At 34.2% G+C, this 26,379-nt stretch overlaps 1 protein-coding gene and 1 long non-coding RNA gene across 7 annotated transcripts in view; one reads left to right on the top strand and one right to left on the bottom strand.

Moving 5' to 3' along the window:
- The window catches only part of LOC149772624 (uncharacterized), an 83,716-nt gene that overhangs the window by 8,511 nt on the left and 48,826 nt on the right, over positions 1 to 26,379 (bottom strand). For 4 of the 6 annotated variants that reach the window (XR_016417656.1, XM_089947566.1, XM_089947565.1 and 1 more), the window contains 6 exons: positions 26,095 to 26,373; positions 24,825 to 25,142; positions 16,176 to 16,475; positions 8,238 to 8,570; positions 1,759 to 1,911; positions 843 to 873 (listed from right to left, as the gene is read on the bottom strand). Coding sequence is in view for 4 of the 6 variants with exons in the window: in XM_089947566.1 (XP_089803692.1) it covers positions 843 to 873; positions 1,759 to 1,911; positions 8,238 to 8,570; positions 16,176 to 16,475; positions 24,825 to 25,142; positions 26,095 to 26,373 (1,414 nt within the window). In the remaining 2 variants the exon portion in view is untranslated. Of the gene's footprint in view, positions 1 to 842; positions 874 to 1,402; positions 1,425 to 1,758; positions 1,912 to 8,237; positions 8,571 to 16,175; positions 16,476 to 24,824; positions 25,143 to 26,094; positions 26,374 to 26,379 lie in introns of all 6 variants that reach the window. The other 2 variants (XR_016417657.1, XM_089947567.1) reach the window with 2 other exon arrangements.
- Positions 907 to 1,124, top strand: LOC149772625 (uncharacterized). Its single transcript, XR_016417658.1, has 2 exons — positions 907 to 1,013; positions 1,063 to 1,124. It is a non-coding gene; the product is annotated as an uncharacterized LOC149772625 (long non-coding RNA).

Below are 26,379 nucleotides of genomic sequence, written 5' to 3'. Positions count from 1 at the left end.
TTAGGTAGTAATTCAACAGCAGGTAGTAATTCAATAGCAGGTAGTAATTCAACAGTAGGTAGTAATTCAATAGTAGGTAGTAATTCAATAGTAGGTAGTAACTCAACAGTAGGTAGTAATTCAATAGCAGGTAGTAATTCAATAGTAGGTAGTAATTCAATATTAGGTAGTAATTCAATAGTAGGTAGTAATTCAATATTAGGTAGTAATTCAATAGTAGGTAGTAATTCAACAGCAGCTAGTAATTCAATAGTAGGTAGTAATTCAACAGCAGGCAGTAATTAAATAGCAGGTAGTAATTCAATACAACAAGGAAAATAAATATAACTCTTTATGAACTGTATTTGTACTTTCTTATTGTATTATGTTATGTTATATACATTTGAATCTTTCAAGTGACCTGTGTCCTGTGTGGTCTGAGTTCCTGGTAACAGCATAATTATGTAAACATAACATATTGCATACGTGTTAGACATGTAAGTCTTATATTTATTTTGTATATTGCATCAGAAACAAATTTATTTAGTTGTTGAATTTTACAAAACATCTTGGTTGTTGCTCATTATATATAAAACTGAGTAAAAAAGTTTTACATGTGTTGAGAAGACATTCAACTTTACATTTCAACAGAAATGATGTTTCATGATGTATTCACACGACTGTACATACAAAACTGAATCCTGAATTGACTGATTATAATTAAAATAAAATGAAAAAAGTGTTTTATAATTGTAACATCTCTTAAACAATGACATTTAGCCTGTTTGTACTTTACATACCTTCTATGACATTTCTGTATAGTGTAATAATATATCATAAAATGTGATTAACACCAGTCATACCTTTCTTCATCATCCCCCGTTACACCAGTTTCTGTAATAATAATAATATATAATGAAACAAAAGTAGGTGTCTTATCCATTTTTAACTATGATAAAGCTGCAAAGAGACCTGAGGTGACAAGTGACTATCACTGGATTTAGAAATCCTATAATATCATTGTAGAAACATAGGTATTCAATTTCTTTTTGATATATCATATAATATCATCCTAGAAAATAGGTATTCAATTTCTTTTTGGTCTATCATATAATATCATCCTAGAAACATAGGTATTTAATTTCTTTTTGGTGTATCATATGCATATTAGCGTCGACGTGTATTTGTTTATGAGCTGAATCTTCCGCTTTGAAAAGATATATTAATTATAAATAGATACTGTTTTCAAAAGAGAGCTCACTCAAATGTTATAAGAGAAACTATTTACATTGAAGGACAATAAATTCATAGTTCCAAACATGTTCTAATACATGTGAGCTGAAACTTTGAGACGAAAGATGGACATAATGAAATACAGACATATTTACATAAGAACAAGCATGCAATTAGTCAATTAAATTACCTAAGGTGTCTTGTCTCAGGATCTGGAACCAAACAATGTAAACATTATGAAAGGCATGTTATATTGTAACAGGCCATATAAATAAATATCTGACAACGATAGTCCATATTACACTGCTGAAATATAATGACAGTCCATATTACACTGCTGAAACATAATGATGCAAATGCATTGTCATTGAATATACTAATGTAAGTCAAGTATCACATCAACAAATAATGATAAAATGTTAACATGGATGACTATAAAAGTTACTGATATGACTTGTCTCTATTTATTTCTTCCATTCCTAACACAGACATTTAAGATTATATTTTACTTTACCAGTAGGAGCTGATCATGATAATGTTTCTTACCATGTTCATTTTCCTTTGTATGTTGATATCTTCTCCAAAGGAATATGCCTACTGCCACACCAAGAATGATGACAATTCCAGCACTTATGCCTCCAGCTATCCCGGCAACTGGTATTCCAACTGGCATTCCATGACTTTCAGAAGTACTTGCTCCTGCAAATATGAACAATAGTCATTTAAATTATATTCAATTGCATTAAAGATTTCATCTAATTGGTCACATACCTGTTCCAACTGTAAATAAAAACACAAGAAATTCATATTATAGGATGGGCTCAGAACATGTGATTAAATTCAGGCTAAAGTGTTCACTATATGTAAAAACTGTTAACCAATTTGATTCCTTTTGTCAAATATGAAATAAAACATCATAGTTGCTAAATTATGTGGTACACTGCATCTTATTTGCATTTATTATCATTGCATTTCTGCAAACAGTGTGATAATTATTAACAGTTACTCCATATGTGCCTGTCTGTCTGTCAATCCATTCTTAACTAAGTTTGTCGATGCATCCCCTATATACCAATTACTTTAATGGTTTTACCTACTGCCAGTCAGTTGGGATGTGTGTAGTCAACTGATGTTTGGATTGTTGGGGCCCAGCTGGGGTCAGCCATGTTGGCATAACGATGATCAAACCAGGGGTCAGAAATGTCAGAACAAAGAAAGCCAGAAGTCAGCCAGGTGTGAAAGACTAACAAACCTTCTAATTGTATGACTGCCTGAGCACACATGTACATAACACTATTTTAGTAATAATTTATCAAGGTTCATTTCATTGCCTTTTCGGTACTTGTTCAGAGGTTAAACTAATCTTGCTTGCCTCTGATTTAGTAACACATTGTAATCATGCTCAAATTCACTTTTGTAAACAAGTGGTGCTTGGTTTTATTGTAGTTTACTGTAAAGCCTCATTTCTGTATATAGCTTGTACATACTCATTCTAATTGTCTTCCTCTAAAGTTCACTTAAGGCTGTTGTACTAGACATTAAGTACAGCTTACTTATAACAGAATTCTAATTCAGCAAAAGGGAGGTTTTTGTGCCACCAAGGGTGGTGTAGTCTGTGCCCCTGGAATTGGCTAACCCTCATGGTTCCCCATTCTAGCAGATTCAAAAGTAGCATGCAGTATTGACTCACTGGGCACCCTGTGTCTCAGGAAACAAAAACTGGAAACAGTTTAAAACTTGTGAATGCGTACAAAAGATATGCGACACAAAAATGTGAAACCTAGCTGCATGCTTTATTATCATAATGTTCTTGCATGTAATCTTACTGAAAGTGTAGCAATTCAGTGAGAATTATACTTTATATGTAAGTGATCTATATCAATTTTTCTTGTGCAGGGTCTATGGATTTAGTTTCTCAAAATATGCAACACTGGTGTCTTATCATTTGAGCAGTTTAAAACTCTATCCTGCTTGATTACATTTGTGCTATTCAATAATTCTTTGATATAATCATGTATGAAAATGCACATAATAAGATCTGGGAATAAGCATTTTCCACAAGGCCTATAATTATAATGTCAAGCGTATACCTCGCACCTCTAATTATGAACTCATTTATACAGCTGAGTATTAAATTTCAATTGCCTAGCTTGTTAGTTGTCATGTACCTCAAGTTGTTTCATTCAAATTTGTTGTGTCCATTTTGGATGACAAGATGTGGACCCTAGTGCAATTAAGCTAGGTTACATGTGCCACTACTGAGGTTAAGAATTTGATTCCTGGTTAGGATGAATTATAAGTCTCTTTCATTCTGTCTCCCTTTCTATCCAACAATGTGTCAATGTGTAATCATGCCATGAAGTGATACCATACATATATCCTGTGTTTGCCATGTGACAATTAATGTTTATAAACATTATACAGCAGTTCGCATGACATATCACAGTGGGAGTTGACATGACATATCATAGTGAGAGTTGACATGACATATCATAGTGAGAGTTGACATGACATATCAATGTGGGAGTGGACATGACAGGTCACAGTGGAAGAACCCAACTATCATGTTGACATTACTCTCACATTCATTTTTTGAATTGTAAATGAAAACTAGAGTGATATTCATCTTTCTATGTTGCCAATTTTTTTCAATATTTTAAAGATGGGAAGATATATCTTCAAAAAGTTGAACAAAATGCTTTTCAATCAAATGTTGAACCAATGAAAGAATGAGTATGCTGCCAAAATATTCTTTGGGTGAGAGTGCAAAATGAGTAACTTCCCCTTTCGTACACATCGTAATACCCATACACTTGTAAAGAAAAAGTTACAGTAGATATAATTAGTCTTTTAGCAAAATCAACTACTATACAACAGAAGTGTAAACCAAACATAACATGGATATTTCAAGAATATCTGCAGTAAGTCCACTAGAGTAAGGTTAGTTTGAATTAAGGACAATTCTGGAACACTAATTAAATATAAAAATTGTAAGAATTGCTGCCCCCCCCTCCAAGGAATTGTGTTGATTGAATAAATGACATATTACCCATTTACTCTTTTATCATTGCTGGCATGCTGGCAATACTACTGCATGAAAAATATAAACACCTACAGACACCTACAAGAGAACATTTCAGGCACACATTCCTTACTCCTGAATAAAGTACACCCAACCCAATGTTGATAAATCCTGAATAAAGTACACCCAACCCAATGTTGATAAATCCTGAATAAAGTACACCCAACCCAATGTTGATAAATCCTGAATAAAGTACAGCCAACCCAGTGTTGATAAATCCTGAATAAAGTACACCCAACCCAATGTTGATAAATCCTGAATAAAGTACACCCAACCCAATGTTGATAAATCCTGAATAAAGTACACCCAACCCAATGTTGATAAATCCTGAATAAAGTACATCCAACCCAATGTTGATAAATCCTGAATAAAGTACACCCAACCCAATGTTGATAAATCCTGAATAAAGTACACCCAACCCAATGTTGATAAATACTACTTCATGTCCATTTTCCTTATGAGCTGAGTTTCATAGATGTGGTCCAGTAACCGTATGAGGACCCTGTTTACAACTATAATGAAGTTGATAAAATACCATGGTTCTGACAAATCCCCAAAAGAGATGGAATGTACAAATACCTGATGCCAACTATGTAGAAACTGCTCATCTCAAAAACAATTTGATATATGAGACAAAAGATGTAAGCTTACACTGTTGCAAGTTTTGATGACTACACTGAAATATGATATGTATTAGAACCATACATATTAACATTACCATGCCAAAACAAAAATAAAAATTTAAACAGGCAAAATAAGTATACATTCAAAACAGCAGTGAATGATGAGATAATAGAAAGATACACATGTACATATATCTTCTCCACAGAGATACAAGCTTGTCATGACATCTGACATAACGTAAGGCCTCTTGTTACATTTAAACAGTAAACTAATCTTGGCATGCACAACAAATGTACAAAGCCACAAGTTAGATTTATATAGTAAATATGACTGGCATGTTTCGATGCACAATGGAAAATAAAAGGCCATATAATTTGTGATGTATGTACCAGTACATATGAAGTTGACCAGAATGAAATTGTGATGGAGCTGGTCATATGACTTGCATAAAAGCCACTTGAAACTAGCAATGCAAATAGTCCTAACATACACTATAGCTGTAGGCTAAGTGTTAGTCATCTGACATGATAATACTAGGTTAGTGCCTGATAAAAATTGCATAGCATCAAGTAGAATGATATAGTAATCTGTCAGTCTGATTTCAGCAACACAGTTTAAAATATAATCTGTAAAATTCATCACCATATGATTCAGTTTCATTTACCAGAAATGAAATCTTAGACAGCAGACACCATGGGACATCAAAGTTCTCCGTCTCAATAACTTAGGGTTACAAACAGAGTGGAAAGCTGATAAGATTAAAAGTTCATAGACTTCTGATCCTTTTTGAACAGATCAAGACAGATTTATGATGTGGCTCTATGAATATTTCAAATGATTATGCATCATGTCACAATAAGAATATTTCAAATGATGTATGCATTATGTCACAATAGGAATATCTCAAATGATGTATGAATTATGTCACAATAAGAATATTTCAAATGATGTATGCATGATGTCACAATAGGAATATTTCAAATGATGTATGCATGCTGTCACAATAGGAATATTTCAAATGATGTATACATGATGTCACAGTAGGAATATTTCCAATGATGTATGCATGATGTCACAGTAGGAATATTTCCAATGATGTATGCATGATGTCACAGTAGGAATATTTCCAATGATGTATGCATGATGTCACAGTAGGAATATTTCCAATGATGTATGCATGATGTCACAGTAGGAATATTTCCAATGCTGTATGCATGATGTCACAGTAGGAATATTTCCAATGATGTATACATGATGTCACAGTAGGAATATTTCCAATGATGTATGCATGATGTCACAGTAGGAATATTTCCAATGATGTATGCATGATGTCACAATAAGAATATTTCAAATGATATATGAATTATGTCATAATAGGAATATTTCAAATGATGCATGCATTATGTCACAATAGGAATATTTCAAATGATGTATGAATTATGTCACAATAGGACTATTTCAAATGATGTATGAATTATGTCACAATAAGACTATAGTGTCCTGGTGTTAAGATCTAAGGGCAATTCATTCCACTTTGAATAAGACCATAGTGTCCTTGTCCTTTAAGTTCTAAGGGCAATTCATTTCACTTTGAATAAGACCATAGTGTCCCTTTGTTTACGATCTAAGGGCAATTCATTCCACTTTGGATATGACCATACTGTCCTTGTGTTTAAGATCTAAGGGCAATTCATTCCACTTTGAATAAGACCACTGTGTCCTTGTGTTTAAGATCTAAGGGCAATTCATTACACTTTGAATAAGACCACTGTGTCCTTGTGTTTAAGATCTAAGGGCAATTCATTCCACTTTGAATAAGACCACTGTGTCCTTGTGTTTAAGATCTAAGGACAATTCATTCCACTTTGAATAAGACCATTGTGCCCTTGTGTTTAAGATCTAAGGGCAATTCATTCCACTTTGAATAAGACCATTGTGCCCTTGTGTTTAAGATCTAAGGGCAATGTATTTCGCTTTGAATAAGACCATAGTGTCTTTGTGTTTAAGATCTAAGGGCAATTCATTCCACTTTGAATAAGACCATTGTGCCCTTGTGTTTAAGATCTAAGGGCAATGTATTTCACTTTGAATAAGATCATAGTGTATTTGTGTTTAAGATCTAAGGGCAATTCATTTCACTTTGAATAAGACCATAGTGTCCTTGTGTTTAAGATCTAAGGGCAATTCATTTCACTTTGAATAAGACCAGTGTCCTTGTGTTTAAGATATAAGGGCAATTCATTCCACTTTGAATAAGACTATAGTGTCCTGGTGTTAAAATCTAAGGTCAATTCATTCCACTTTGAATAAGACCACAGTGTCCCTGTGTTTAAGCTATAAGGGCAATTCATTCCACTTTGAATAAGACCATAGTGTCCTTGTCCTTTAAGTTCTAAGGGCAATTCATTTCACTTTGAATAAGACCATAGTGTCCTTGTGTTTACGATCTAAGGGCAATTCATTCCACTTTGAATAAGACCATTGTGCCCTTGTGTTTAAGATCTAAGGGCAATGTATTTCGCTTTGAATAAGACCATAGTGTCTTTGTGTTTAAGATCTAAGGGCAATTCATTCCACTTTGAATAAGACCATTCTGCCCTTGTTTTTAAGATCTAAGGGCAATGTATTTCACTTTGAATAAGACCATAGTGTTTTTGTGTTTAAGATCTAAGGGCAATTCATCCCACTTTGAATAAGACCATAGTGTCCTGGTGTTAATTCACTCCACTTTGAATAAGATGACAGTGCCCTTGTGTTTAAGATATAAAGACAATTCATTCCACTTTGAATACGATCCTAGTGTCCTTGTGTTTAAGATCTAAAGACAATTCATTCCACTTAGCTGGATCCTGGTAAGAAAAAGAATATGACTGTGTTTTAAGAGTGGGAACAATGAGAATATGCTGTGTTTTAACAGTCAGAACAATGAGAATATGACTGTGTTTCAACAGTGGGAACAATGAGAATATGACTGTGTTTTAACAGTCGGAACAATGAGAATATGACTGTGTTTTAACAGTGGGAACAATGAGAATATGACTGTGTTTTAACAGTGGGAACAATGAGAATATGACTGTGTTTTAACAGTGGGAACAATGAGAATGTGTTTTAAGAGTGGGAACAATGAGAATATGATTGTGTTTTAAGAGTGGGAACAATGAGAATACAATTGTGCTGGAAGAGAAGTGTAAGTCTCTATGAAGTGTACACATGGATGAGGTCAGTTAGGTATATTGGACTGGAGCCATTCAACTATGTCTGTGTAGAGAAGTTATTTTAACTTCTTTAAAAAGAAAAGCATTATACAGATGAGACTTACCTGCTGCATCTAGATGCAATCTGAATTCCTTTGTTCCCAAAAAATTCACCAACACCAGAGTGTAGTTATCAAAATCATCTTGTGTTAGATTCTGAATGAAAACATTTGCCACTGCAGTCTCAAGTTTAACTGGTATGCCATAAAACTTAGAATCAATGACACTAGTTGAAAGATTCATGGTGATCCTACTATTGTTTTGAAGTCCAGTCCCATTTTTCTGAAAGGTAAAACTCTCTATTGCTGGGTTGCTATAAAAGGGTATCGATATTTTGACAGAATGACCAGCTAACTCAGCAAAATGAAATTCCTCATCTTTCAATACAACTGGTGTTCCTAAATGAAAAAGAGAAAATAAGACTAATGTGAACAGTTTATACAGTTAGGGAAAGACCATTTAATTTTCTGGTAGGGGAATGACCTTTTTAATAAAAAGGTGTTTTCTGGCCCAAAAATAGCTTGAAAAAACTTTGCTCTAATTTCCAGAGAAAGAACCTGTTATATATTCCTTTATATTCACTGAACAAATTTAATTTTCTTGAGGCAAAAGAGAATAGAATATCCCAGCACAAAAGAAAACATCTGCCATCCCCTCTCATGATTAAATGGTTAGCCTTGCAGTAGTATTGCCATTCTGTTTTACACATACATTTGACTTCTGTTATGTACATTTTACATAATTTAATTATTGTTTGTTGGCTTTCCTTTATGATTATATGTTATGTATATCTGTATTTTGTACTTCACCGTGTCTAAAATCAAGTTCATGGTGTACCTGACCAGTGACATTTATTTTGTATACTACAGAATACACAGCTAACATTTTCTCTAGGATTGTGGATTAAATATTCATATCATTATTACTAGTAAACATGACTTGGAATTAAGATACAGTCTGATTCTGACCTTAGAAACTTCTAGAATGGAAGCTGCCATTAAGTTGACAGAGTATTCAGTATATGGTACTCACAACTGTGGTCAAATAGAGAAGTATTAATCTTGTTTACCTAAGAGTTATTCATTATTGCTTTATCTTCTGAAGCAGATGCTGCCTTATTGTTGTGTTCAGTTTTTAATTTGGTGGATTTATTTATTTAAATTATTCACTGGAATTACAAAGTGCCTAATAATATTCTTGGAACAAAACATTAATCTGGATAAAGTCGGGTACAACAACAAATTTTGTACTGTGCTATTTCTTAATGTACCATAATATGTACCATGGTTCTGCAATTATATTAGAGATGAACAATTCAATGTTCTGGGATAGGAGCCTGACCCTTTTGTTTTAATTCTGTCTGTCAAAAACTGGAAAAAATATCATCTCTGATTTATAGCAAAACAACACTATATTATATCCATGATATTATTAGGGAAAAAAATATTAATTATCTTGAAATAAAAGAAAATAAAATATTTCAGCTCAAAACAAAATTCACACCCCAAAACATGAAAAGGCCAATACCTTACAGTACATGAATTTCATATATGTATTTTAATTGATGATCAAATTCAATTCTAAAAGCTTCTCTAAATTTGGACTGTGAAAGACACAGTGCTGTCATTAAGACAGCCTATTAATGAAAATAGGAAGTGTTGTTGATGAAGCCAACAATTTTCTAACTACACTACTGATAATGGGAAAACTCTGAGTGGGATACCAACACTAGGGCAAGATATTTATCAGAGAGGGTCGTAAACATTAAGCACACATACTCAACAAACGAGTAAATATTTCGTGAATATTAAAAATTACATACAGTTCAAACAGAAAATAAGTGTACTTTTGAAAATTGAAGAATGATTCACAAGCCTTACAAAGGGATACATATACTTAGCACATTCACGTACACCAGTAAATAACTAAATATGACACATGCTTTGTTTGGGGTGGGTGGGTGTTGTTTAATCCATTTTTTTTAAAGTTGGATTTTGCATGAATCTGTTTCACAATTCATTTGACCATAGTGTTGATATACATGACATGTGTCAAAGATGTGATTAAAGGATCAAAAATAGAATTATTTTTTTCACTATTGCATTTGTGACAGATACAAATGTTTTGTTAAAAAGGCATGTTTTAAACCATTTTGTCATGAAAAATGAAAACACAGTGTAAAGTCATTAAAGTCGTTACAAGATTCCTTGGAATTTCTATACATTCCTTATTGATGGTAACTTCTAATCTATTCTTAGTGTGAAAAAGTATAGTGGAATGTACCACCTGAATAATACCAAGGTAAAATGTTTATCGGTCATATCGCGCTTCTGAATTTAGAATTATTATGAATTAATTCAAGGACATTTTGGATCATATTACTTTGAAAATTAATGTGAACTTAGACAAGGTCATTTTGGATTATATTATTGCGATACATCCAAATACATTAACACATCACCACATTACAGGCCATTGGTACAGTATCACATTCAAGACTACAGGCATATCAACACATTTAAGATTGGAATTTGTTTGGAATACCACTAGAATTTAGTTGAAACTTCATACATTTGGACTTGTGATAAAACTTTTAGGACTATTTTTGATTTAATTCACAACACTGTAAGTTCTTTTTAAATTTTCACTTTGTTTTCTACGAAAAAAATTATTTGTATAATTTTACAAAACTTTGATTTTGCTCTTTTTATTACTTATTTTAAGACCATATAGTCATAACACTTCTCAGACTGGTGCTACACTATTGTCATAATAATGCTAGTTTGTCTATGTATTTACACTTTTCAGACTGGTGTCACACTATTGTTATAGTATTGCTAGTTAGTCTATGTATTTTTTAATCTTCTTTTTTGGCAGTAGCATGTTTCCAGACAATTTCATAAGGAATTCATCTCACGGTTTGTTTTCCTTGCATCATAATGTAAAATTAATTGTCCAAATCTTAAACTGTTGTGTTTAATGTTTGCTTTGTCTTTGGGTGTTTTGCACCTCCCACCATGATGAACTTGCCAAACTGAAAAGGTGAGATTACAACTTGTACCAAAACTATTGGCAGTATATAAATATGACACAAACAGGACTGATTGTGTATAACATTTCACAGACTGGAATTTTCTGAATATTTTAACTAAGAAATAAACCTCAATGACAAATGAATTTAAATCATAAAAATGCAAACTTAAGCATAATTATTTCAAAAATTATATTACCTTGACAAATAGACTGTTGGAGTATTGAGCAGCATATAAGTGTGCTTCCTCTATGAAGACACAATGATGCAATTTGAAAATACAGCTGTCTTCTACACTACCATAGAGACTGTAATGAGATGAACACTACCATACAGACTGTAATGAGATGAACACTACCATACATGCTGTAATGAGATGAACATTACCATACAGACTGTAATGAGATGAACACTACCATAGACTGTAATGTGATGAACACTACCACAGATTGTAATGAGATGAAAACTAACATACAGACTGTAATGAAATTAACACTACCATACAGACTGTAATGAGATGAACACTACCATACAGACTGTAATGAAATTAACACTACTATACAGACTGTAATGAGATGAACACTACCACAGACTGTAATGAGATGAACATTACCATATATACTGTAATGAGATGAACACTACCATACAGACTGTAATGAGATGAACACTACCATACAGACTGTAATGAGATGAAAACTACCATACAGACTGTAATGAGATTAACACTACCATACAGACTGTAATTAGATGAACACTACCATACAGACTGTAATGAGATGAACACTACCATACATACTGTAATGAGATTAACACTACCATACAGACTGTAATGAGATTAACACTACCATACAGACTGTAATGAGATGAACACTACCATACAGACTGTAATGAGATGAACATTACCATACAGACTGTAATGAGATGAACACTACCATACAGAATGCAATGAGATGAACATAACCATACAGACTGTAATGAGATGAACACTACCATACAGAATGTAAAAAGATGAACCCTAACACAGATTAAAATTAGATGAACACTACATACTGACTGTACAAGATTAACACTACTATATAGCCTATAATAAGATTAACACTGCTATACAGCCTATAATGAGATTAACACTACTATACAGCCTATAATGAGATTAACACTACTATACAGCCTATAATAAGATTAACACTTGTATACATACTGTAATGAGATTAACACTACTATACAGACTATAATAAGACAAAAACCACCATACAGACTGTAATGAGACGAACACCACCATACAGACTGTAATGAGATGAGCACTACCACTCATGCTGTAATAAGATGAACACTACCATACAGACTGTAATGATATGCACACTACCATACAGACTGTAATGAGATGAACACTACCATACAGGCTATAATGAGATGAACACTATCATACAGACTGTAATGATATGAACACTACCATACAGACTGTAATGATATGCACACTACCATACAAACTGTAATGAGATGAACACTACCATATAGACTATAATGAGATGAACACTACCATACAGACTATAATGAGATGAACACTACCATATAGACTGTAATGACATGAACACTACCATACAGGCTACAATGAGATGAACACTACCATACAGGCTATAATGAGATGAACACTACCATACAGACTGTAATGACATGAACACTACCATACATCCTGTAATGACATGAACACTACCATACAGACTATAATGAGATGAACACTACCATACAGACTATAATGACATGAACACTACCATACAGACTATAATGAGATGAACACTACCATACAGACAGTAATGACATGAACACTACCATAAGGCTATAATGAGATGAACACTACCATACAGACTGTAATGATATGAACACTACCATACAGACTGTAATGAGATGAACACTACCATATAGACTATAATGAGATGAACACTACCATACAGACTATGATGAGATGAACACTACCATACAGACTGTAATGAGATGAACACTAACATACAGACTGTAATGCCATGAACACTACGATACAGGCTATAATGAGATGAACACTACCATAGACTATAATGAGATGAACACTACCATACAGACTATAATGAGATGAACACTACCATACATACTGTAATCAGATGAACACTACCATACATCCTGTAATGAGATGAACTCTACCAAACAGACTCTAATTATATGAACACTACCATATAGATTATAATGAGATGAACACTACCATACAGACTGTAATGACATGAACACTACCATATAGACTGTAATGAGATGAACACTACCATACAGACTGTAATGACATGAACACTACCATATAGACTGTAATGAGATGAACACTACCATACAGACTGTAATGAGATGAACACTACCATACAGACTGTAATGATATGAACACTACCATACAGACTGTAATGATATGCACACTACCATACAGACTGTAATGAGATGAACACTACCATATAGACTGTAATGGGATGAACACTACCATACAGACAGTAATGATATGAACAGTACCATACATACATTAATGAGATGGACACTACCATACAACCTGTAATGAGATGAACACTACCATACAGACTGTAATGATATGAACACTACCATACATACATTAATGAGATGGACACTACCATACAACCTGTAATGAGATGAACACTACCATACAGACTGTAATTATATGAACACTACCATACAGACTGTAATGATATGAACACTACCATACAGACTGTAATGATATGAACACTACCATACAGACTGTAATGATATGCACACTACCATACACACTGTAATGAAATGAAAACTAAAATACAGACTACCATACAGAAGGTAATGAGATGAAATAGTAGCAAGTAAGTGCAATGAATGATGGAACATGGAGGACAATACAATTATGATTATGTTAGTTAACTGAATTTAAAGACAAAAATATTGTGTATTTGTATACCCTACCATGACCGGTATAGAGGCATACAACATTGTGTCTATCCATCTGTCTGTCAGTGACACCTTGGTTAATTTGGTGTTTATGTCATGCAACATAGTGAGGCATCTGTGTTCCATTTACATACAAGCCACACATTATTTTTTTATATATGAATGTAATCATGTCTGTATTTGTGCATATTTGGGTGGTTTTTGTGTATGTATATGATGGTGAAACATTAAACTGCAATGTCTGCCTTGTAGTCTTGTTTTTCTGTGTTAGAAGAACCATACAGCTTGATCACATTTGTAAAACACTGCTTACTTTTTCTCAATTGCTTACATTGCACACTCTCTAGAAACGTTCCATCCAACTTACATTGCACACTCTCTAAAAATGTCCCATCCAACTAACATTGCACACTCTATAAAAATGTCCCCTCCAACTTACATTGCACACTCTCGAAAAACGTCCCATCCAACTTACTTTGCACACTCTCTAAAAATGTCCCATCCAACTAACTTTGCACACTCTCTAAGAACGTCCCCTCCAACACTGTCCAATGTCTGAACATGCTGAAGGCTTGCACATTGTCTAAAAACTTCCCATCCAACACTATCCAATGTCTGAACATGCTGAAGGCTTGCACATTGTCTAAAATCTTCCCATCCAACACTGTCCAATGTCTGAACATGCTGAAGGCTTGCACGTTGTCTAAAAACTTCCCATCCAACACTGTCCAATGTCTGAACATGCTGAAGGCTTGCACGTTGTCTAAAAACTTCCCATCCAACACTGTCCAATGTCTGAACATGCTGAGGGCTTGCACGTTGTCTAAAAACTTCCCATCCAACACTGTCCAATGTCTGAACATGCTGAAGGCTTGCACGTTGTCTAAAAACTTCCCATCCAACACTGTCCAATGTCTGAACATGCTGAAGGCTTGCACGTTGTCTAAAAACTTCCCATCCAACACTGTCCAATGTCTGAACATGCTGAGGGCTTGCACGTTGTCTAAAAACTTCCCATCCAACACTGTCCAATGTCTGAACATGCTGAAGGCTTGCACGTTGTCTAAAAACTTCCCATCCAACACTGTCCAATGTCTGAACATGCTGAAGGCTTGCATGTTGTCTAAAAACTTCCCATCCAACACTGTCCAATGTCTGAACATGCTGAAGGCTTGCACACTGTCTAAAAACGTCCCATCCAACACTGTCCAATGTCTGATATTTAGTAGCAATGGCATCAGCAGTAGCAAAAGTAGAAAAATGCAGAATGTTAAATTATACCAGTATCTTCAGTGAAATAGTTCCTATCTGAACCTGATACAATACAGATGCATGTTGACTGGGTACCATTGCATAGTATTACAAGATTCTTTTTAAAGAGATGGGTTTCAACTGACTGATAATGTGTGAGCATTTTACAATTAATTTCATCGCACCGTCATATCATAACATACTTTCTGTTGAATAGGGTAAGTGTTGAAATGACATTTACATTAGACTGAAATATTTAAATTCTGCAATTTGGAACCAAATCATATAATGTAACATTTAGGAACCTTTGTTGTGATGGCTATGTAGCTACACATTGGTCAACATAATCTGTATAAAAGACACACAAGCACATTGATTTATATGCCAAAAAACTTGATGACCTTGTATGCACCACTGTAACTACATACATACATACATACATACATCCATCCATCCATCCATACATACATACATATATACAACAGACATTCAAGTGAACAATATCGTCAGAAATAATAATTTGGACTAAGCATATAATATGCCTAACATTTATCTCATTAAGGAAAATGTTGACCTAGGTCATGACCTTTTAACCTTGAAATCTTAAAAATAACATCATACAAATAAAGATTAAAATATAATATCAATGAAAAAGAATAAAAAGAGCATGATGATAATGGGAACCAATGATTGCTGTCAAGTAAGCTGTTATGAAGGTAATTCATCCCATCAAGCAAACTTCCCATGACTCCTTGATCTCATAATATACATGCTTGTTTACCTGTGACCTTGATGTCTACAGCACCAGTCTGTTCAAGCTTCCCATCAATTCCTGTAATATTATTGTCAACGGAGCAGATGTAAGTCCCCATATCCTGAAGGGATAACCTCTCTAATTTCAATGTATTGTGATTTGAGTTTGGAGTTCCCTGAAGATCCAACCTGATAATTTTATCTCCCCACCTCTGCTTCCAGGGATGAAACATATACTCAGCTGGATGTCCTCTTGCTTCACACAAGACAGTTGCAGTCATATTCTGAAGGGTTGGACCACTGACTGTCACACTCACATCTGGGGCATCTGGAAAAAGAGATCATATTTTGAAGGGTTGTACCAATGACTGTCACACTCAATCTGGGGCATCTGGAAAAAGAGATCATATTCTGAAAAGTTGGACCACTGACTGCCACACTCACATCTGGGGCATCTGGAAAAAGAGATCATATTCTGAAAAGCTGGACCATTGACTGCCACACTCACATATGGGGCATCTGGAAAGATGGAGATCATTTATTTCCTTTTGAACAGAAAATACAAATTCTGTCAGAATAAATGACCTATGAACACCCATTAATGAATTACTGCTTAACTGGAATCACTGTAACTAAATTACTAATTAGAACATGAGCTGTCTGATAGTCATAATGCAAACATCCCTGTACCATGTGTTTGTCAGAATCCTTGCTAAACTCAAACATGTGGAACATTTACCTAGAAACATGGAAGAAAAAAACTTGCTATAACTTACTTCTCTTTGCAAAATTTCAAGTAATGTTTCACAAGATACTCAACAATAATGCCTAACTAAATTTTCATTTTTAAAGGATCTCCTATGCTAATGATTAGGACAGGTTGATTACAACTTACTGATAGGCCATGGGCCAATCATAATGTGAGCATGAGTAAGACAGTTAATTACAACTTACTGATAGGCCATGGGCCAACCATACTGTGAGCATGAGTAAGACAGAGTTGATTACAACTTATTGATATAACATTAGGCCAATCATATTGTGAGCATAAGACAGAGTTGATTCCAACTTATTGATAGGCCATGGGCCAATCATATTGTGAGCATAAGACAGAGTTGATTCCAACTTATTGATAGGCCATGGGCCAATCATATTGTGATTATGAGTAAGACAGAGTTGATTACAACTTATTGATAGGTCATAGGCCAATAATATTGTGATTATGAGTAAGACGGAGTTGATTCCAACTTATTGATAGGCCATGGGCCAATCATATTGTGAGCATGAGTAAGACAGAGTTGATTACAACTTATTGATATAACATTAGGCCAATCATATTGTGAGCATAAGACAGAGTTGATTCCAACTTATTGATAGGCCATGGGCCAATCATATTGTGAGCATAAGACAGAGTTGATTACAACTTATTGATAGGTCATAGGCCAATCATATTGTGATTATGAGTAAGACAGAGTTGATTACAACTTATTAATAGAACAATAGGCCAATCATATTGTGAGCATGAGTAAGACTGTTGATTACATCTTATTTACAGGCCATAAGCCAATCATACTGTGAGCATGATTAAGACAGCTTATTGAAAGGACATGGGCCAACCATATCGTGAGCATGAGTAAGACAGAGTTGATTACAATTTAGTGATAGACCATAGGCCAATCATATTGTGACCATGAGTAAGACAGAGTTGATTACAATTTAGTGATAGACCATAGGCCAATCATATTGTGACCATGAGTAAGACAGAGTTGATTACAATTTAGTGAGGGGCCCCAAGTGGCTGAGTGGTGTAAAGCGCTTTCCGTTACGGATCACTGCCATCTCACCTCTGTCTGCATGGGTTTGAGTCTCGGATTCGGCCAATGTGGGTATGTGAGAAAGCTTGCCAGTAGCTTCTCGTGGGTCGTTGGTTCTTTCCAGGGTTTTCCCGGGTTCTTCCTCCACCATTAATACTGGCCGCCATGTATAGCCTATCGTGTGCTGAAAATTGGCGTTAAACCCCACAAAAACAAAAACAAACAATTTAGTGATAGGCCATAGGCCAATAATATTGTGATCATGAGTAAGACAGAGTTTATTACAGCTTACTGATAGACCATAGGCCAATAATATTGTGATCATGAGTAAGACGGAGTTGATTACAACTTATTGATAGGCCATAGGCCAATAATATTGTGATCATCAGTAAGAATACACAGGCAGTATTCAATCAACTATATGATTTCACTATTTAAGGTTACAAAATTTAGAAAGTAAAATAAATAAAGTATTGTATTCAATCCTCCTTGTTGACATAACTTTTAGTAATGTCCAGAAGTTACTTTAAACATTAATTACCATGCAATTTTTTTAGCCTAATGTGACCTGTATGATGAAACACTAGCACTTGTTACAGGACATAAAATGCAATAAAAAGAACATTAAAAAAATAATCATTGTTATTAAATACATCTTCAGAAGCTACTATTATAGTCAACCATTGGAACCCATTATTTTATTGGAAAGAAAACATAGGCTTTGAATTAGCATGAGATACCAACCAGGATGGTCTCTATTAGAAGCATAATTACCATGGGATAACAACCAGTATGGCCACTGTTAGAAGCATAATTACCATGGGATAACAACCAGTATGGCCAATATTAGAAGCATGATTACCATGGGAACACAACCTGTATGGCCACTGTTAGAAGCATAATTAGCATAGGATAACAACCAGTATGGCCACTATTAGAAGCATAATTAGCATGGGATAACAACCAGTATGGCCACTATTAGAAGCATAATTAGCATGGGATAACATCCAGTATGGCCACTGTTAGAAGCTTAATTACCATGGGATAACAACCAGTATGGCCAATATTAGAAGCATAATTGCCATGGGATAACAACCAGTATGGCCACTGTTAGAAGCATAATTAGCATAGGATAACAACCAGTATGGCCACTATTACAATCATAATTAGCATGGGATAACAACCAGTATGGCCACTATTAGAAGCATAATTAGCATGGGATAACAACCAGTATGGCCACTGTTAGAAGCATAATTACCATGGGATAACAACCAGTATGGCCAATATTAGAAGCATAATTACCATGGGATAACAACCAGTATGGCCACTATTAGAAGCATAATTTGCATGGGATAACAACCAGTATGGCCACTGTTAGAAGCATAATTACCATGGGATAACAACCAGTATGGCCACTGTTAGAAGCATAATTCATATGTCAGTAATTTTCTTGATTAGCCACTACAGGTAAGAACAATTTAGTTTCTGATTCACATAAAACACAGTTAATCTGCTGAATAATACCAATCACAATGCGTCATGTACAATCATGAAAATGGAAATGTCACTGTTAAATGAACAAAATCCCATTCACAACCACAGTGGTCAGAATACAACTTCTGTGTAGGCCAAAATGTATATAGTATGAAAAAAATCTACATCATCATAGATTAAACAATTTTATTTTACCTATACTAGTAAAGCCTGTAAATGATGAAATATCAGTCATGATGAGCTTTGTTGTATTCCAAGGGTGTGATATTGTATTCCAAGGGTGTGTTGCTAACAGAGATTCATATCATTATCAATTTCACGACTCTAGCATGAACATTATCTGAAAAATTAATGTCAGACAGCAAATTTAAGCGAGACCAGTGATACAGTACATATCAGTTATAATGATCTACAACTGAGATAAGGAAGTTGTTTTATCACTAAAATATCCTCTATTCCATCACCAAGTTTCATGATTCTAGAAAATATAGTATGCGGATATCATTAAAAAATATATGTGGTTATGAGCCAAACACAAAAAGTTACCCGAATGAAACTTATGCAATAGTGATCTTGTTTTGTATGGATATGATGTATAAAATCATCCAGCTTAATGATTCATACATGAACAGTTAAAACCCAAAATGTATCCCATGTAAAGCAGGAAATGTGGGTCACAGTGACCCATGCTTCTGTTTAGGGTAAAACACTTGTCAACATGCATCCTCTGTCATGCCAACATCTATACATAGTTGCTGTTGATGTTGTGGGTTTAAAACTATTTTTCAGCATATTATAGGCTATACATGGTGGTCAGTTTAACTGGTGGAGGAAGAACCTCAGAAGACCCTGGGAATAAACACTATACCATGGGAAGAAGCAGCTACTGGCAAGCTTTCTCACATATCCACAGTGGCCAATCCATAGGGACCCTGTATGTATAATGAGTGTTTCATGAATATAAGTATAGTAGCATTCATACTGGGTACAAAAAGCATATATGGCTACAAGCTAAAACTTAACCTAAATCAGTAAAAATGCCAACTGTAAGTTACAGTATTTTATTTTGTTTTAAAGAAATGCTACTAACAAGGATGCATATGGTCATCTAGTTTCAGGATTCTAATTTTAACATAATCTAAGAAATACAACTCCAAAGCTTACTAAAGCCAATGAAGCATGAAATATTTATGAGTGATCTATGTATAAGACAAGTAATTATCAAGATTAATTCATTCACCAAGCTGCATGACTTCAGGTGACACAGTATATATACTGAGTGACAAAACTCAGCTAACTGTGATACATTAATAAAGACCATACAACTAATGCAAGTTTACCATCTTTGGCTTACGATTTAAAATGCCTTAATTCTGTTCTTAAAACAATTGTCCTGCCAATATGCAATATAATAATACTGGTATTGTGCTGTCAATGTACTGGATACTAATACTGTTCTTGTGCTGCCAATATACTGGATACTAAATTAAATACTGTTATTGTGTTGCCAATATCATGTTTACCAATACTGTTAATGTGCTGCCAATATATTAGATATAAATACTGTTACTGTGCTGCCATGATACTGGATACCAATACTGTTTCTGTAGTGCCAATATACTGGATACCAATAATGTTGCTGTGTTGTCAATATACTGAGTACCAATACTGTTAATGTAATGCCAATATACTGGATACCAATACTGCTATTGTGCTGCCAATATACTGGATACCAATACTGCTATTGTGCTGCCAATATATTGGATAGAAATACTGTTCCCTTGATGTCAATATGATGGATATCAATACTGCTATTGTGCTGAAATGTACTGGATGCCAATACTGTTACTATACTGTCAATATACTTGATACCATCACTGTTTCTGTACTGCCAATATACTGGATACCAATACTGATAGTGTACTGTCAGTATACGGGATACCAATACTGTTACTATACTGTCACTATACTTGATACCATCACTGTTTCTGTAGCGCCAATATCTTGGATACCAATACTGCTACTGTATTGTCAATATACTTGATACCAATAATGGTACTATGCTGCCAATATACTGTATACCAATACTGTTATTGTCCTGCTAATATACTGCATACCAATACTGTTACTGTGCTGCCAATATACTGGATACCAATACTGTTTCTGTGGTGACAATATCCTGGATACCAATACTGTTATTATGCTGACAATATGATGAATACCAATACTCTTACTGTGTAGTCAATATACTGCATACCAATACTGTTACTGTGCAGTTAATATACTGGATACCAATACTGTTACTGTGCAGTCAATATACTGGATACCAATACTGTTACTGTGCAGTCAATATACTGGATACCAATACTGTTATTGTGTTGCCAATATACTGGATACCAATACTGTTATTGTCCTGCCAATATACTGGATACCAATAATGTTACTTTGGTGACAATATACTGGATACAAATACTGTTATTGTGCTGCCAATATACAATATACCAATACTGTTACTGTACTGCCAATATATAAGATACCAATACTGTTTCTGTGCTGCCAATATGCTATATACCAATACTGTTATTTTACTGTCAATTGATTCCAGAGCAAATGATGCATATTTCAAATAAATGAAACATACAGCAACCATGCAGATGACAGAGCAAACATAAGCAAACATTTTCAAGCATTAGTGTACCACTGCTATGAAATATTTGGAAACATACTTTCATTTTGTGCTGCAAATACACTATTCTTGTGCTGAAAATGTAAAGTTCATTTCAAGGGAGAACACATCACACTGTAGCATAACTTATGATAGAGTAACCAGAAACAGACTGCCCAGTAAAGAATATTCTTGCAAAAGAAAATCAACTTTCATGAGAAGAAACATGCAAATTACTTTTGTAAGAGAACAATTCAAGTAATTCATGTCAGTAATATTTAGTTTTAATACTGTGAATATTAAGTTTAAAGGAAAACATGTTCACTGTGTTACTTTCAAGTCCAACACTGTTACTTTACATCTTGATGTTAAATAGCACCTAACTGCAATAAGAACGTGCAAAATGGACACACATGAGTCTTCCAGTATTCTGGGGGAAATATTAAGTTCATATAAATGAATGAAAGAAAGACAAAGTTTATGACGGTAAATTTCCTCTTTCCATTCTTATCAAAGTATTAAGGGGACTATATCACTCTCTTGTTCGTCCACTACAATACAGGTCACAAAGCCACCTGTAACATAATATCATCTATGGATCCACCTTTTTAATTCCAAATTGAACAAAATATAAGAAATTAATGATTACCTTATTATGCTTCATTAATAAATATAATCCATTGTTTTCCAAACTGATCTTATTCAAAATTGCCTTTATCTCATTTGTAGTGGAAATTACTAGATCTCTATTTTATGTTTTTTTTTTGGAGGGGTTAAGGGGGGTCAGATACAAATTACAGAGTATTCAGGTGAATTCCTAATGTGCATTATTTTGCTAATGTATGTGACCTATTTTACTGAAATGTATGCATCATGTATTGTGAAATTATTTTAATCTGTTTTAAATGTGTTATGCAAGGGGGCAAAACTATGCATAACCAAAAACCTGTGATTCCATATAATCCTAATAATAAGTTGCTTCCCTTGCTTTAATAGGCAAACTGGCAAGCAAAGGACATTTGCTATAAAGATTGGTCGATTCAGTTCAACCGTTTCTGAGGAGAGGAAGTTGCATGTTTTCTATAAAAAAATTATAAAAGTGGCCATATTTGATTGCAAACCAGCACCTTTTGTATAAACCTTAAGGAGTGCTTTCTGTGTAATATGAAAGATAATCAAATTAAGTTTATCTCTTGGATAACACATTTCAATAGATTGTTTTATACTTTTCACCCCATAACACTTCTTTCTGTCAAGTTTGGTTAAATAATATTCAGTGATTTCTTAGATAAGTTGATTTACAGGACTTTCTGTTTTTAGAAGTTGTGACCATATCAGACTATGGACTGGTATCATTAGGAAATATCTGAAAGGTTTGTATGTCAGAATTTATATCAATTTTCATTATATCAATTTAGCAAATTTATTCCAGTGCCCATATGTCATAGTGGATTAAAATCATGAGTAAAAATGTAAAGGTCTTCATACCAGAAGGTTTTCAATTAAGAAGGATCAAATTCTACTTTTGTAGATGAACTTGTGAAAATATTTTTATTTTACTTTATTTGTAGTAGTAGTGACGTTTTCTAAAATTGAACAAGCACCTTTAGAACAAAAAATTGTAAAGTTTGATTTTGGTGTTTTAAAACTCATTACCAAATTTGTCTGAGGTCTTGATAATACAATTCCAAATTTTATAAAAGCTGGTCAAATATGTGGTCTATAGAATGAGAGCAAGCTCATCTCATTTGATACAAGCATGTTTTCCAAATTTTATAAAAGCTGGTCAAATATGTGGTCTCCAGAATGAGAGCAAGCTCATCTCATTTGATACAAGCATGTTTTCCAAATTTTATAAAAGCTAGTCAAATATGTGGTCTCCAGAATGAGAGCAAGCTCATCTCATTTGATACAAGCATGTTTTCCAAATTTTATAAAACCTGGTCAAATATGTGGTCTATAGAATGAGAGCAAGCTCATCTCATTTGATACAAGCATGTTTTCCAAATTTTATAAAAGCTAGTCAAATATGTGGTCTCCAGAATGAGAGCAAGCTCATCTCATTTGATACAAGCATGTTTTCCAAATTTTATAAAAGCTAGTCAAATATGTGGTCTCCAGAATGAGAGCAAGCTCATCTCATTTGATACAAGCATGTTTTCCAAATTTTATAAAAGCTGGTCAAATATGTGGTCTCCAGAATGAGAGCAAGCTCATCTCATTTGATACAAGCATGTTTTCCAAATTTTATAAAAGCTAGTCAAATATGTGGTCTCCAGAATGAGAGCAAGCTCATCTCATTTGATACAAGCATGTTTTCCAAATTTTATAAAAGCTGGTCAAATATGTGGTCTCCAGAATGAGAGCAAGCTCATCTCATTTGATACAAGCATGTTTTCCAAATTTTATAAAAGCTAGTCAAATATGTGGTCTCCAGAATGAGAGCAATCTCATCTCATTTGATACAAGATAACCTCAACTAATAATGTGTACAGGACTTGTACAGATTTAAACTTGTCCAAGACAATAAGGATTTAAACACATAGTCCAAGTATGATCTAAACAGGATCAAAACTCTGGCAGAAGGACAGATGATGGACGTATGACCATACTTAATTTCAACTGGCCTTAAAATATAGAAATGATGATATACATCAGTTTTAATAACATCAATACTTATTATTTAGTTTTCACAATAACTTACACAAGACATCTATGTTGTGTTGTCTGGAGACTGTCGGAGTCATCTGACCATTGATGTATCCATCACAGTAGATTGTCTGATTTCTGTTGTCCCTTGTCAAGATATTAGAGATCTGGCTGGTCAGCACATACAGCCCACTGGAATCAGTATTGTCTGTGTTGGTAATGTTATCAGTCAGCTGTCTGTTTCCAAGCCACCACCTTATGGAGGCAATAGGTCGTGATGGACTGCTGATGCACTGCAGGATTTTGATATATCCCTCGTAAAATAATATTGTCCCACTTCCCGAGACTGCCAGGGTTACTTCAGAAACCATCACTGAAACACGCAATATATGGTACATCAATCTAAACACATGCATCACCTTGATACAAGTAATTTTAAATAAGGCCATGATACAGACATAGAAATAGACATATACATATTTTATTTAAAAAAGGCCATGATACAGACATACAAACAGACATATACCCATTTTATTTAAATAAAGCCATATACAGGCTACATTATACTTCATCGCCTTCCATTTTGGATTTTTGTTGGGACTCAAACTCAAATTCATTAGATCATTATATTATTAGGACTAATAATTTTTAATTCATGAATTATTATTGGATTATTTTTGGATTTGATTCTTAAAACAGAGCCTTGAAGGAACCCTGAATTAATAGAGCAGGTCTGTGAGTTAATATTGCCAGTTGTTGGGATTAAGGTATTATCTAAACCAGTTTAAAGAATTATAAAACCTCAACAGTTCAACTTTTGCAGCAGAATTTCATGATCAACTAGATCAAAGGATTTCAAGAACTGAAAGAAAACAATCACAGAATCATTATCCATTTCTTATAGCCAAAACTATTTTATAAAACCTGATTGTGCATTATGAAATAGTAAGACTAAAATTAAAAGAAAATAAAAATCTGCAAATTCTAGTCATTACTTTTTAAAAAATAGTAATTTTAAAAGGTTATTTTTTTAATGGCAGACAATATGATCTGAATTCACCATTAAGACTCCTTGATACCAGATATTTTTTGTCAAGTTTAGCTGAAACGGTGCAGTAGCTTCTTATAAGCTGAAAATAACAAAATGCCAATGGACAAATGACTCAAGAAGACATATGCAACGTCATATCATAAACTCAACTCAACTTATGGTCAGGCTAACTGAAAACTTACAATAAATCTGACACTTTATCCAAATATCTGCATATGTAAAAACCTGCATGTCACACAGACTTCCACCACTGTCATGTGCAGATCTATTTTACCTTGTACAAAGAGTCTTGGTTTCAAGGAGGAAACTGGTTGATACGGATTGATGTTATAGGCCTGGCAATATATAGTCTTACTGTGGTCTGCATTACTAGGGGTGAAGGTCAGACTAGCTCCACTACTTATCCTCTGAGATCCTACATACCAGTCTAAGGTGGATGCAGGTCGACTAGGTGGTGTAACACAGGTCAAGGTGAATGATTCTCCTGATGTCACAGTTAGGGAATCTGTGATATTCTGGTTGTTCTGCTGCAACACTGCTTCTGTAACTCTTACTATAA

This window comes from Sinohyriopsis cumingii, unplaced genomic scaffold, assembly GCF_028554795.1.
Source record: "Sinohyriopsis cumingii isolate HCF-2022 unplaced genomic scaffold, ASM2855479v2 utg001339l, whole genome shotgun sequence".
NCBI lineage: Eukaryota > Metazoa > Mollusca > Bivalvia > Unionida > Unionidae > Sinohyriopsis > Sinohyriopsis cumingii.
Note: the sequence above shows the minus strand (reverse complement) of the source record. Positions and strands in the feature narration are given on the sequence as shown.